The sequence below is a fragment of the Mesoplodon bidens genome (assembly GCF_964165515.1).
Source record: "Mesoplodon bidens genome assembly, chromosome: 11".
In the NCBI taxonomy this organism is placed as follows: domain Eukaryota; kingdom Metazoa; phylum Chordata; class Mammalia; order Artiodactyla; family Ziphiidae; genus Mesoplodon; species Mesoplodon bidens.
Window position 1 is genome coordinate 45,621,337 of NC_138167.1, and position 14,863 is coordinate 45,636,199.

The window sequence follows — 14,863 nt, forward strand, 5'->3', positions numbered from 1 at the left end:
GTGCAGGCTCAGTAGTTGTGGCTCACGGGCTCTAGAGCACAGGCTCAGTAGTTGTGACGCACAGGCCTAGTTGCTCCACGGCATGTGGGATCTTCCCAGACCAGGGCTTAAACCCATGACCCCTGCATTGGCAGGGGGATTCTTAACCACTGCGCCACCGAGGGAGCCCTAGTCTGATCTTTTAAAGAATTTTTTTTTTCATGCTGACTTGCAACACTTTAAATTTATTTCACAATCCTATAATGAGTTGCAATCAACAGTTTGATAGACAATGCACTGGGTGAAGCCTTACTTCCCTTATACCAGGAACAGAAGGTAAATTTGTGTTCTGACTGGTGAGGCCAAGGAAAACAGGTCCAATTTGTTCAGGCTAGGAAGTCTTCCTAGAATAAGAGGATTTCTGGCGTCATCTCACTACTAAAACCAAGATGGTCTGATGTGTTGCAATCCCAAGGGTGGTTGGAGGAAAAAGAGTTGGGAATGAACACCCAGCAGCAGCAGGTGGGGAATGAGTGGGTGAGGGCCAATGGGCATACTTGCCAGTGGACCTGGTGGCCAGCCTGAAGGTGAGGGAGCTACACTGCGGGGAGGACCATGTGCAGCCCTGCTCTTGACAAAGGACTGTGTACAATAGGGGCTATTTATTCCCCAAGGCTGGTGACCTCTCCGACCTTGCCAGCCACACTTCTGGGAATCGTCTCTTACGCAGAGAGCAGGAATCCTTCAACCCAAAGTCTTCTGGCTTCCATCGGAATTGAATTATGTGTCCATTCTAAGGGACTCTTTTCCATCTCTCACATGCTGAGCAAACAAACCAGAGACCGAGTCCCTTACTGCCAAGGCTAATCACAGGTGTCTTGTTTCATTTTAGGATGTGGTTAGTTCCTTGAGGAACTGCAGGCACCAGAGAGAAAGCCTTAGACAGCCAGGTTGGATCGAGAGAGCAGATGCCTGGGAAGCGCTCAACTTAATCCCAAGTCTCTCTCCAGGAGGGAAAAAAAGGAACAAAGGGAAACCACACTGCAAGGGACTACAAGGCAATGCCAGGATGAGGGAGTTGGAGTAACCTGGGTGATTCTGTGAGTCAGGGAGGCCTTCCTGGAAGAGGTGAGTCTTAAACACTTGGCAACAGCTGGTAACTAAGCTTTACAGGCTTACCTCGTTTTATTGTGCTTTGCTTTATTTTGCTTCACAAAATAAAGCCGGGTTTTTTTGCATATTGAAGGTTTGTGGCAACCCTGTGTTGAGCAAGTCTGTCACTGCCATTTTCCCAACAGCGTTATTTTTTAATTAAGGTTTTTTCCTTTTGCTTTGACGTAATGCTATTGCACACTTAATAGACTACACTATAGTATAAACATAACTATTACATGCACTGGGAAATCAAAAAATTGTGTGACTCACTTTCTCGCAGTGGCCTGAAACTGAACCCACAATATCTCCGAGATATGCCTGTACCACGCCTTTGTTTCTAACTGTGCTCCCTCTTTCTTGCTGAAGTGGAAGGTAGACAAAGAATCAGGGAAGATGCAGCCTGCAGGATGGTTCAACACTGTCATGGCGAACACTTCCCCATTCTGCGGCCCTCAGTCTTTGCTTAGCTGGGGCAGTTGCAGAACTGATGAGGTGTCAGTGTCGGGCAGAACCCTTTGTGCCGGCCCAACAACCCCTGGGACCACCGCCTCTACACTGAATCTCCATTTCCCCCTTGAAGCCTTCTTCAAGCCCACAGGGAACTCTACCGTTGTCAACTTGTCTGTGCTATTCTTCAGTTCTAATTTTATTGATTTTTGAATAGGTAATGTAGTCAGGGTTCAAAGTGCAAAAGGGTATTCAGTGAAAGATCTTTTTCCTACTCCTGTTCCCTCCCTGGACGGGTGCTACCTGAACCCGGTGCTAGTGGTTCTTGTTCTCTAACTAGATTTTAAAATCCCATGGGGAGAGGGATGGTCTCACACCTCCGTGTGTCCGTTTGTGTCCCAGCTGGGATGAATTGTCCCACCCCATCACCCAAGGGAGTTTTCCTAACACCATATCTTCCCTCCTTATCCGTATTGCTGCTATCATGAGTCAGACCCCCAAGCCCCTCTTAACTGGCCATCCAGTTGCCAGTCAGGTCGGTCTCCTGGACACGTTCCACCAGCTGTCCTACTACACTTCCTGTAATGCTGGGCTCCCACTAACCCTTTACTGCTCCCCATACCTCAGGTCAAAGGCAAACTCCTTGCCATGATGGCTTGGTTTCAGCCACCGCTCCAGACCCATCATTTGCTACTCCCATCAGGCTTCATACTCCCACCAAACCAAACTACTTGGAATTCTCTGGTGGGCCATGCTGTCTCCTGCCTCTAGGGCTTTCTATGTGCTGTTCCCTCTGCATGAAATGTGCTCACCTCACTGGCCAACCCCTACTTGTGGGTTAGTGCTCAGCCCAAGCTTCTCCCCTGAGGGACTTCACAAACATCACCCTCCCCCACTGGCTGACATGACTTCATCCTCTCTCCTTCAGCCCCCGAGGGTGCCTCTCTCATGCTGTCTTCTCACTGGGTGATCTCTGTTTAAAATTTGACTCCCCCAGTTGACTGTATGCTCCTTGAAGGCTGGGCTTGCTCACCTCTGTATCTCCTGCATCTGATAGAGCACCTGGCATGAAGCAGGAACTCAGTCAATACGGGCACAATGAACAAATCTCTTCTGTCTCCCAGACAACGCCTAATAGAAAATAGACACTCAAAGAGATTGGATTTGATTTGATCTTTGCTGCTGCTTCTGCTGCTGCATCTGACGTTTTAAAAGAAAACGACCTGTCTCCCCCCCATCCAAAGTGACCCCGTTCCCCCTGGATATCATGACAGCCACGTGTGCCCCAAGTGGATCCAAGTGAGACTCCGAACACCAGGCTTCTCCATAGGCAGCAGCTTGTATGTTTAAATAACAGCGCAGCTCAGCTGGAGTTACTTCTAAGTACGACAGAGTAAGGAGTGTGGCTTTGGCCAAGGATCAGGTGTTTAAGGATAATTCCTAGGAAACTGAGCAGGGATTTATTAATGATAATGATAGAACTAAGTGAAGGCTGAGTCTGTGCCACACGCTCTGCCGAGTATTTTACATACATTATTTCTGAGTTAATCCTTCCCACCACTCTGTGGGTTAGGTATTAGTTACCCCCACTTTATAGATGAGGAAGTTGAGGCTTAGATTAAATCATTTGCCCAAGGGTCACACAGCTGCTACTGATAGAAACTAACACTTTTAGAGCACTTACTGGGTGCAGAGACTGCTAAGCTTTTTCCACGAATTATTTCATTGAACTTAGTGCTTACAACAAACAACCCTAGGAAGTAGGTGCTGTTATTATTAGAAGCGGCAGATCCAGAATTTGTGCCCAGGTTTGTTGCCACCATTGTCTAGTCCTTAACCCCTGAGCCTTATACTTGCAGAGCTGTGTACAGAAAGTTTTACAATCACTCTTCCTCTGAGGTCTGGGACCATGTACATGGGGGTAGATGCTGGAAGCCATGTTCCTGCCAGAAGGTGCTATCATTAGAATCTTAGATTTTAAAAAAGTTTTTTTTATTAAATATGAGCAGATACAGACTAATATTTATAAAATATGTGTAGGGTACAAAGAAGAGCAGTGCCACCAGCAACCACCATCCACTATTTTTTTAAATGTTTACTTAGGCTGCTCAGGGTCTTAGTTGAGGCACTCGGGATCTTTTTTAGTCGCAGCACGCAGGAACTTGTTTAGTTGCGGCATGAGGGATCTTTAGTTACAGATTCAGACTTCTTAGTTGTAGCATGTATGCGGGATCTAGTTCCCTGACCAGCGATCGAACCTGTGCCCCCTGCATTGGGAGCGAGGAGTCTTACCCACTGGATCACCAGGGAAGTCCCGCCACCATCCACTTTAAAAAAAAAAATCACTTCACTTTGAAGTCCCCTGCATGCCTTTATTCCCATATCTTTCCTCCCTCTTCAGAAACTTTGGTTTCACTGTTTCTTTAGTTTACTTTATATGTAGCTCTACCACATATTCTTTTCTTTTTCTTTGGCCAGTCCTCTTGGCTTGTGGGAATCTTAGTTCCCCGACTAGGAATTGAACCCGGGCCCATGGCAGTGAAATCGTGGAGTCCTAACCACTGGACCGCCAGGGAAGTCCCACACATATTCATTTTTGTATTCATAAAACATATGTTGCTTAGTTTCATGTGTTTTTAAATTTTCTATAAATGGAATCATACTGGATGTATCTTTCTTTTTAACATCTTTATTGGAGTATAATTGCTTTACAATGGTGTGTTAGTTTCTGCTGCGTAACAGAGTGAATCAGCTGTACATATACCTATATCCCCATATCCCCTCCCTCTTGCATCTCCCTCCCATCCTCCCTATCCCACCCCTCTAGGTGGTCACAAAGCACTGAGCTGATCTCCCTGTTTTATGCAGCTGCTTCCCACTAGCTATCTATTTTACATTTGGTAGTGTATATATGTCCATGCCTCTCTCTCACTTTGTCCCAACTTACCCTTCCCCCTCCCCGTGTCCTCAACATCTGTGTCTACATCTGTCCAATTCTCTACATCTGTGTCTTTATTTCTGTTCTGCCCCTAGGTTCTTCAGAACCTTTTTTATTTGTTTGTTTAGATTCCATATATATGTGTTAGCATACGGTATTTGTTTTTCTCTTTCTGACTTGCTTCACTCTGTATGACAGACTCTAGGTCCATCCACCTCATTACAAATAGCTCAATTTCGTTTCTTTCTATGGCCGAGTAATATTCCATTGTATAAATGTGCCACATCTTCTTTATCCATTCATCTGTCGATGGACACTTAGGTTGCTTCCATGTCCTGGCTATTGTAAATAGTGCTGCAAAAAATATGGAACGTTTCACAGATTTGCGTGTCATCCTTGCACAGGGGCCATGCTAATCTTCTCTGTATCGTTCCAATGTTAGTATATGTGCTGCAGAAGCGAGCACTGGATGTATCTTTCTGCAACGTGATTTTTTTCACTCAACATTGCATCCAAGTTGTGGCGTGTAGAAGTGGTTCATTCTTTGTCACTGCTGTGCAGTCCTCTGTGCTGTGGATATTTCACGCTATTTATTCATTATAACACTGACAGACATTTGGATTGTTTCTGATTTTTGCCTTTTTCGTCAGTGCTGCTAGAAACGTTCTTGTGCATGCCTCCTGGCATACGTGCGCCAGAGTTTATCTGGGATGTAAAACCAGGAGAGGGAACTGTGGGGTCATAGGGTATGTACATTTTAAGTTTTTCTAGAGAATGCCAAATTGTTTCTCAAAGTGGTTAAGTTGATTAAATCTCTTCATGTAGAGTTTCAGTGTTCCAATTATTCTAGATCCATGAATGTCAGAATCTTAGGGCAGAAAAGAAACAGAGTCCATTTTCCTCATTTTCTGGATGGAGGAAATTTAGGTGCGGGAAAGTGACGTGACTGGGCTAAGGTGATGTCACCATTCAGCAGCAGAGGCTGGACGCGAACCCGGAATCCCCTGACTCCCTCCCCACCACTGCCTTGGGTCACTTCTCTCTCTCATCCTGCCCCTTCTCAGGCCGAGACCCCGGGGTGTGGCCACCACGACACATCAGGCTATTTCCAGGGCCGGGCCAGCACTTGGAGCTGACCCAGCTGGGGTTCCCATCGGTTCCAGAGAATGAGGCTGCTCCGCAGACGCCACATGGCCGTGCGCCTGGCCATGGTGGGCAGCGCCTTCGTGCTCTTCCTCTTCATCCTGCAGAGGGATGTAAGCGGCAGGGAGCAGGCCACAGAGAAACCATGGCTGAAGTCCTTGGTGAGCCAGAAGGATCATGTCCTGGACCTCATGCTGGGGGCCGTGCACAACCTCAGGGATTCAATGCCCAAGTTCCAGATCAGGGCTCCGGAGCCCCAGCAGACACTGGCCTCCACAAACCGGACCTGCCTCCCCGAGTTCTATGCCCCAGCTGAGCTGAAGCCCTTCTGGGAACGGCCACCACAGGACCCCAATGGCCCTGGGGCAGATGGGAAAGCATTTCAGAAGAAAGAGTGGACGCCCCAGGAGACCCAGGAAAAGGAAGAGGGCTATAAGAAGCACTGCTTCAATGCCTTTGCCAGTGACCGCATCTCCCTGCAGAGGGCCCTGGGCCCGGACACCCGACCCCCTGAGTAAGTAGCGCCGTGTCCTGGGGTGAGGCCAGGGCTCTGCCGAAGGCGTGGCTGGTATGGCCATGGCCACGGGCTGAGTGCCAGGTAAAGGGCTGACAGGGATTTTAGAGTATGGGCAAGGATTTCCTCTAAGCCCTCACTTTTCCTAATCAATTGCCCTTATCCCAGGGTACAAAAGATTTTGTATCTTTTGATACAAAAAGATTTTGTATCCTGTCCTCGCGTCAAAGATTTTGTGTGGGGTTCGTATTATGGTCAGGCCAGAGGCTCAGGGAGACCTATGAGAATGAAACACAATTGTGAAGGTGACGGTACAGAAAAAGGACCTCTGTCCGGGCTGGGACCAGACCTGGCCTAGGGGTGACGGGGAAGGCCTGACTGCAGGCCACATATTCGGTGGCCTTGCCCCATGCTGAGGCCTGCCCGAGAGACTGCAGGACTCTGCTGCTGAGCTCTTGGCAAAGGGCATTTCCCAACAGCAGCCCTGATGGTCAGGATTATCCCCACACCTCCTGGTTTCTTTCAGTGAAGACTCACAGGGCCAAGAATTCACTCCAATCTTTATTTGAAGCTGTTTGTACTTTCAGTCCCCGGCAGTCAACCAGTTCTTAGATCTTTGAGCCGTAGCCACTTCAGTCTGTGTTCATACTGTCCTCACATCAAAGATTTTGTGTCTTTCTCATGTAGACTTTGTCATTCCCAACTCAAGAGTAATACCCTTTTTGGCCTTTTCTCACATGGCAGTTCCCGTCCTCAAGTTCATGATTCTTTAGGACTTTGAACCTGGGGTTCCTCAGACTAGGACCTAGTATTGGAGGCCTAGAACATGGAACCACCCCAAGTTATCAGGGCTCCTAGCAGGGAAGGGCAGTGGCATGAGGGCAGCCAGTGGAGGAAGTCTGGGAGTCTCCTCTGGAAGGCCCCTGAGAAATCTCTCTGATCAGCAGAGGGGGTTAAGAAAGGGCATCAGGAGACTTCCCTGGTGGCACAGTGGTTAAGACTCCATGCTCCCAATGCAGGGGGCCTGGGTTTGATCCCTGGTCAGGGACCTAGATCCCACATGCATGCCACACAATGTACAGTTTCTCTCTAAGAACTAAGAGTTCGCATGCCACAGCTAAGGAGCCCACCTGCTGCAACCAAGGAGCCCATGTGCCACAACTAAAGAGCCCACAAGCCGCAACTAAGACCTGTCACAACAAAATAAATGAATAAAATAAATATATATATTTTAAAACCATAATGATTAAAAAAAAAAAAAAAGGTCATTAGGCCACATGACTCCTTGAGATCCAGCATTCACACATTCGCCCCCAGCTTAGATGGCGTGTCAGAGAGGGTGGCAATGTGGCCAAGTGCCACAGAGTGGCTGGAGCGGATGAGGATAGAGAAAAGGTCACAGGAAATTTTTTGTGATAATAGTATCAGATTCCAGGGAATTCATGAGGAAATGGATTAGAGAGAAACTGTACATTGTAAAGAGAAAAGCCTTTTCCTCTTATTGAGTATGGAAATTGTAGTCACTTTTCTCAGATGTCAGAGTTGCCTTTTATTACTTACTCTCTGGGACCTCTGGACTGGATTACACTTTATGCAGCACACATATCACTGAGGAAGAGAGAGTCAGCCCTGGGAACTCCTAGAGCAGATGAGAGAAGTGAGGGGGATGCCCTCAGCATCACCGCTGGGGCACCAAGACAGCTCTGGGGAAGACAGGTTTTGGAGTGGGTTGGTTAGGACCTATGCAGAGGCTCAGAGTAGGTGGCAAATAGTGGGGAAGCTGGAAACAGGGAGCAGCTACTCCCAGCTCCAATGGGGAATGGAGGCTGGGGGATCCAAGGAGCAAAGGATGGTTATAGGAATCTGTGGACCGAGCCCTCCCTGCCCCCGGAACTCCCAGGGACCTGGAGAGCTGTATCTACACGTTCACCCTTGCAGATGTGTCGACCAGAAGTTCCGGCGCTGTCCCCCACTGCCTGCCACCAGTGTCATCATTGTGTTCCACAATGAGGCCTGGTCCACGCTGCTGCGGACGGTGTACAGTGTCCTGCACACCACCCCAGCCATCCTGCTGAAGGAGATCATACTGGTGGATGATGCCAGCACGGAAGGTGAGGCGAAGGGGCCCCCCAAGGAGAGGCCTGGGGTCTCCCCTGGTATTCTGTGAAAGAGGGCAGGTGCTCCTGAGGGAACAGGCACTGCCTCATGACCTGTTGTCTGGCATCACAGCTCATCCTAGAGGCTAGGAGCAGGAAGAAGGCAGGTGGGGGCCAGGGGGCAGGTAGACCACATTTCTAGAGCCCAAGCTTCATTCACATTTTACCCCAAAAGCTCCAAAAGCTTAGCTGTTCTGGCTTCAAGGACTCCCTTAGAGCTGCCAAGCCCAACCCCAAGTTAGAAATGCCAGGAGAGGTCAGGGCAGGGCAGAGGGTGGGGACGGCCTTCCCTCTGTTTCCTACCTGCTGGACCATTCCTTTGCTCTTGAAGATTCCACCTCAGAAGCCCTTTGCTATAGTTGGTAATAGACAAGTGAGGTTGCTCGCCAAACTTCCACCATTCAAAGAAATTCCAGAAACATCTACGGAGTACTTTGTGCCTGGTGCTGACTTAGGCATAGGGGATAGTATGACAAATGACAAATGAGGGACTTCCCTGGCGGTCCAGTGGGTAAGACTCCACACCTCCAATGCAGGGGGCTCAGGTTCGATCCCTGGTCGGGGCACTAAGATCCCACGTGCCATGTGGCCAAAAGAAAAGACAAATGACAAATGAGACAGATCTTGCCCTGAGTAGGCTAACAGCCCCCGTAGTCAGATGACTGCTAACAACACCAGCCACAATGGTGTGGCCTGTAACACACCCCAACGGACATGAAAAGGCATGGACTTGAGAGTCTGACACCCAGGAACTCACATCCCAGCTCTGACTCTTCCTAGCTCTGTGACCTTGGGCAGGACACTTAGCCTCTCTGAACCTCAGTCCCCTCTTCTAAAAATGAAGACAATGGCGGCCGAGGGCTCAGAGATAGGTGGTAGATGAGATCATTCATGCGCTACAGAGCACTTCGTCTCGAGTAAGAGCTCCGTGTGCATTAGTTTCATTTTATTCTTTGTATGGGAGCAAGGCGCTATGGGAGGTGTTATTTCTGTGTGGCATGGCTGGGGCCGTCCACCATGGAGGCCAGATTAGAGCGGCGCCTGGAAGCCCGAGTGTTGAGGGAGAGAAGAGGTGTTGAAGGGCAGTCCCGGAAGAGAGAACTTCCGGAAAAAACATCAGTGTGTTTGTGCTGTGGGAAATGACACTAAAAAGAAAAACATCAGTGTGTTTGTGCTGTGGGAAATGGCACTAAAAAGAAAAACATCAGTGTGTTTGTGCTGTGGGAAATGACACTAAAAAGATGTTGAATGAAATCCATGCGGTGCTAAAAGTATTTATTGGGGGGGGGAATAAAACGAGGTATCACTGAAGGTGCTTAAGCTGGAGAGTGACCTTCTCTCAGAAGGATGGCAGCTTTGGGGAGGGTAATTGTCAGGAAGAGAGGAAGAGGACCCCGAGTCCAGAGAGGAAGTTCATAAATCACTTGGGCATGGGATGCCGGGGCCAGAACCAGGAAAGGGACTGCGAGACCCATGCATCGGTAGACTGGGGTCCTCCAGGAGCTGAGCCCTCCTCCCAGGTGGCACATGGGGGCTGGGGCTCTCCCGGGTTGGCTTCCTGTGCCCATGCTCCCGTATCGAGGGCAGGAACTGAGCGGCCCCTCCAGTGGAGCTGCTGACGCCCCCTCCTCTCCCCCAGCCCCCTCCTGTCCTCTGGGGAAGAGGACTAGGGCCGGGGAGGGCCGTGCGAGGAGGAGCTGAGTATGGGCACTGTTGAGTCCATTTCTTCAGGGAGCTCACATTTCCCCGGGAAGGACAGACACCTAGCAGTACTTACAAAGCAAAAGCAGACAAGTATCAGCGATGCAGTGAAAGGGTCTGGTGGATAAAGAGCAGAGAGATTAGCTTCTGGAAAGGGAGGGGCAGAGAGTTTGGCGGAGAGGGTTGGGGCTTGAGAATGGCCTCCGGGGAATCTCCGTAGCAGCAGGTTGTGTGTAAGGAGTGGGAACCAGTGTATCAGCTGCCCTTCCTCTCAAACTGGGCTCTCATAACCCTTCTCCCCACAACCCTGAGCGGCCCATCCCTCAGAAGCTTCTTCCCTTGAATCCCATGTGGTGGAAGTTCTAAACAGTTTCAACTTGTCACTCAGAATTGTGTACATCCCTAAAGCACAGATGGGCAGTTCCTCTGACCAGGCCAGCCAGTGATGTAGTGCCAGGCTGCCACGGACAGCTTTGAAAGGGCAGAGTGGCCTGTGCCTAGTAGGGTGGGCTTGGCAAAGAGCCCGTCCCTCTCGGGCCACCCGACCTGTTCCGGTTCCTTCTGGTGGCCTCTCCCTTGTTGCCCTGGACTCTCTCATACAGCCAGCTCCAGCATCTCGGAATCACCTGCCTGAAAAACCGAAACCAGCCATTCTTAGTTTCCTGGGTCCTGGCCTCCTTTGACAATCTGTTAAAAGCTATGCCCCTCTCTCTAGAACAGTGCACAGCTGCCACAAGTGTGCACACACCCACATTTGTGCATGTAATTCCAGGGAATTTGTGGACCCCGGGATAAACCACCCTACCTTGAGGGCTTTGGGACTCTAGAGATACTTTCAGCAATGTTCAGTTCAGCAAAGAAAGAAAAATACCCTCAGATCCATGGTCAGAAATCTCTGCAGTCCACGGTGGGATAAAATTTCCCACACGTTTGACCGTTTGATCAGATCACCTGGCTCTCATTATACACACACACAAACAATGGCTGTGTCTCTGCTGAAATTCAATGTCTTTGCTCTCTGTCCTCCTATCCAGGTGCCCGGCAGCACAGTTTGGCCACAAGTGTACAGGCGTTTGATACTGGGGGTCGGGTATCAGAAAGAGGCCCTGTGCCAGGCTGGGGAACTTTTTCTTTCCCACTTCACAGTCCGTCCCCAGGCACAGACTTCCCTCCTGCATGGCCAGGTCAGCAGCCGAGGTCCACTCTTGGTCTGGCACATTCCACAAGCTCCTAAAAACTGGCCCCCCCCCAAGCCTGTCAATCTACCATGCCCCAGACAGGGCAACCCCTTGTCCAAAGCCCTGCCCTGCCCTTGGCAGGGAGGCTGAGTAGAACCTATGCCTCCCTCCTGTGGGAATTCGCTAGATGGTTGGGAGGAAATCAGACACTTACAAAGGACCCAGAGAGCCGAGATATGAACAGGATCCTCTGTGAGCAAGTTCCTCAAGGAGAGAGGAGGAGTGGGGAGACAGGGTTGGCCTGGGAGAGGGGCTGTAGGAAGGGAAGAGGGATCCGCAGGGAAAGGAAAGGAGAGGAGGGGCGGCCCTGAAGTCAGGAAACACACTGTGAGAAACGCAGGGGAGGAAACATTGGGAGCGCTTTGGATTAGCCCACGATTTTCCCCACTGCCATCTCCCCTGGCCGGTCAGAACTGAAGTGAGTGGCAGTTCCTCTCGTGGCCCCCTCAACTCCTAAGAGACACCAGTAATGCAAGTCAGGAATTATTCAAAGCCCCCAATTCTAGTTGAATTACAACTTCCAGTGTCTATTCTAACAGGTAAAGTTGCTTTATTACTGCTATTTCTTACCTCTGTCCTTGTTTCATAATATAGGAAGATGTCTCTATGCTATAGGAGTAACTCTATGTCCTGGATTTTCTAGGAAAGTTTCCATTCAATATTTTCTTCCCATAAAGAAATTCTGCTATTCCCGCATGTCAGTTTCACCTGCCAGTTTAATCCTCACGCTGGGAGATGGAAAGAGGCCGATAATGAGTCTTGATTTGGGTTCGAAAACATAGCCCAGTGTCTAAATGTTCGATCTGGGCAGGAGGATTGTAGGATACGCCCAAAGGGTGTTACACTCGTTCCCTTCTCCTGTTCTCCTTGCAAAAGGATTAATCGAGAAAAATTTCCCCATTGCAGTTCGATTTGAGGCTGGATAGAGTATAGATGGGCATGAAATGAAAACAGCATGAAATGAGAGAGGATAAGTTAAGAGAGGAAGTCCTCCCTACAAGAAAGGCTTTCTGTTTTGTTTTTCTTTTCTAGATTTTTCAGCAGCCAAAGAAGAGGGGGAGAGTCCACAAGAGAAGTGTAAATAAAGGCAGTTCACTGATGTGCTTAATAAGTATTTATCAGTACCTACTGAGCAACAGACCCTGGGCAGGCTCCAGGGATATAACAGTGAACAGTTGAACAAGGCGTCTGTCTTTTTAGAGCTTACTTTTTTAATGGGAAAGACACAAAATAATAATTGCAGATAATAGTAAGTGCTATGAAGAAATTAAATTAGAAGAAAAATAAGAATGCAGGTGATGGGCTACTCAGTAATTAGGCAGCTTTTTTAGTCAGAGTAGCCAAGAAAGGCTACTCTGAGTGCTCCCCACAAAGGGAACAGCCAGCACAAAGGCCCTGAGGCTTAGTGTGTTAATGGGGCAGAAATAAGGTCAGGATGGCTGCAGAGAAGCGAGCAAGGAAGCAGAAACAGCACTGGTACCAAGTGAGTTTACAAAGGTGAGCAGAACGGAATCACAAGACCTTTTTTTTTTTTTTTTTTTTTTTTGCGGTAGGCGGGCCTCTCACTGTTGTGGCCTCTCCCCTTGCAGAGCACAGGCTCCGGATGCGCAGGCTCAGCAGCCATGGCTCACGGGCCTAGCCGCTCTGCGGCATGTGGGATCTTCCCAGACCGGGGCATGAACCCGTGTCCCCTGCATCGGCAGGCGGACTCTCAACCACTGCGCCACCAGGGAAGCCCCTCACAAGACCTTTTTAAGCAGTAGTGTAGTGTTTAGATTTTTGAATGTGTGTGGTAAAATATACATAAAATTTACCATCTTAACCGTTTTTTTTTTTTTTTTTTGCGGTACACGGGCCTCCCACTGCTGCGGCCACTCCCGTTGCGGAGCACAGGCTCCGGACACGCAGGCCCAGCGGCCATGGCTCACGGGCCCAGCCGCTCCGCGGCATGTGGGATCTTCCCGGACCGGGGCATGAACCCACGTCCCCTGCATCGGCAGGTGGACTCCCAACCACTGCGCCACCAGGGAAGCCCTTAACCTGTTTTAAATGTACCATTCAGTGGCATTAAATACATTCTCATTGTTGTGAAACCATCACCAGAACTCTTTCATCTTCCCAAATTGAAACTCTATGCCCATTAAACAATAACTCCCCATTCCCTAGCCCCCCAACCCCTGGCAACCCCCATTCTACTTTCTGTCTATGAATTTTACTACTGGAGGTACCTTGTATAGGTGGCATCATACAGTATGTGTGTGACCTTTTGAGTCTGGCTTATTTCACTTAGCATAAAGTCTTCAAAGTTCATCCATGTTGTCACATGTCAGAATTTGCTTCCTTTTTAAGGCTGAGTATACCATTGTTTGTGTAGACCACCTTTGTTTATTCATTCATCCACCCATGGACATTTGGATCGTTTCCACATTTTTGACTGTTGTGAATAATGCTGCTATCAACATGGCTGTACAAATATTTTTTTGAGTCCCTGCTTTCAATTATTTTGGCTGTATACCCAGAAGTGGAATTACTGGATCATATGGTAGTTCTTTGTTTAATTTTTTGAGGAACCATCATACTGTTTGGATTCGGTGGGTGTTTTTTTTTTTTTTTTTTTTTTTTTTGCGGTACGCGGGCCTCTCACTGCCTGCGGCCTCTCCCGTTGCGGAGCACAGGCTCCGGACGTGCAGGCTCAGCGGCCATGGCTCACGGGCCCAGCCGCTCCGCGGCATGTGGGATCTTCCCGGACTGGGGCACGAACCCGTGTCCCCTGCATCGGCAGGCGGGCTCTCAACCACTGCGCCACCAAGGAAGCCCAGGATTCGTTTTTTAAGTGCAATTTTAAACCACCGTAGTGACATGATGTGATTTATAGTTTTAAGAGAGAACTCACTGTGGCTGCTATGTCACGAGTAGATTGGGAAGAGGAGTGTAGAGTAGAGGCCGGGAGACCACTTAAGACATGATTGCTGCAGTGACGGTGGGGATGGAGAGAGAGAACTGGCCATATTTGCTGAAGGACTGTTTGTGGAGGGGGAGAGGGGGAGAATCCAGCACGATTCCTAGTTTAGAGCAGCTGGAGGGATGCTGGTACCATGTATTTACATGGGGGGAGGCAGGGAGGGCAGGTAGGGAAGAAATCGGGGGCTCCATTTCAGGCGTGTTAGGTTTGTGGTTTTGTTAGACATCCAAGTGAAGATGGCAAGGCCAGGAAAAAAGGCCCAGGAGCGTCTTATTTCAAACATGGCACTGAGTAAGGCATGTGTGTGGGAGGTCACAGGAGTCTCATAGACTCCAGTTGTGAGGAATGAAGCCGGGCTGGGGTGGTGTGGTGTGAACCTAAATGAGGAGGGTCTCGTCTGGGCGACATAAGGGAGAAGGGTTGGGACCGTCTGTCTTTCCACACTCGGCTCTGCTGAACTCAGCTCTTGGGTTTATGTCCAGTGGGTCCAGGGAGGGCATGACTTAGGAGAGCTATCTCACCCCCATCCCCCCGTCAAAGGGCCTGAGGCTCACGCTCAGAATTCCCAGGTCCCGCCTAGCCACCCGAGATTGGAGGGAAGGCGTGGGAGAAGGGCTCTGTAGAGCTCAG

General features: G+C 49.4%; 1 protein-coding gene across 1 annotated transcript in view; it reads left to right on the plus strand.

The window, feature by feature from the left end:
* Nucleotides 1-1,037: 1,037 nt before the first annotated feature.
* Nucleotides 1,038-14,863, plus strand: part of GALNT6 (polypeptide N-acetylgalactosaminyltransferase 6) — a 28,404-nt gene continuing 14,578 nt past the window's right edge. Inside the window, exons 1-3 of the mRNA XM_081248136.1 lie at nt 1,038-1,107; nt 5,584-6,176; nt 8,115-8,287. Of these exons, the coding sequence (XP_081104262.1) occupies nt 5,686-6,176; nt 8,115-8,287 (664 nt within the window). The 5' untranslated portion in view covers nt 1,038-1,107; nt 5,584-5,685. The remainder of the gene's footprint in view (nt 1,108-5,583; nt 6,177-8,114; nt 8,288-14,863) is intronic.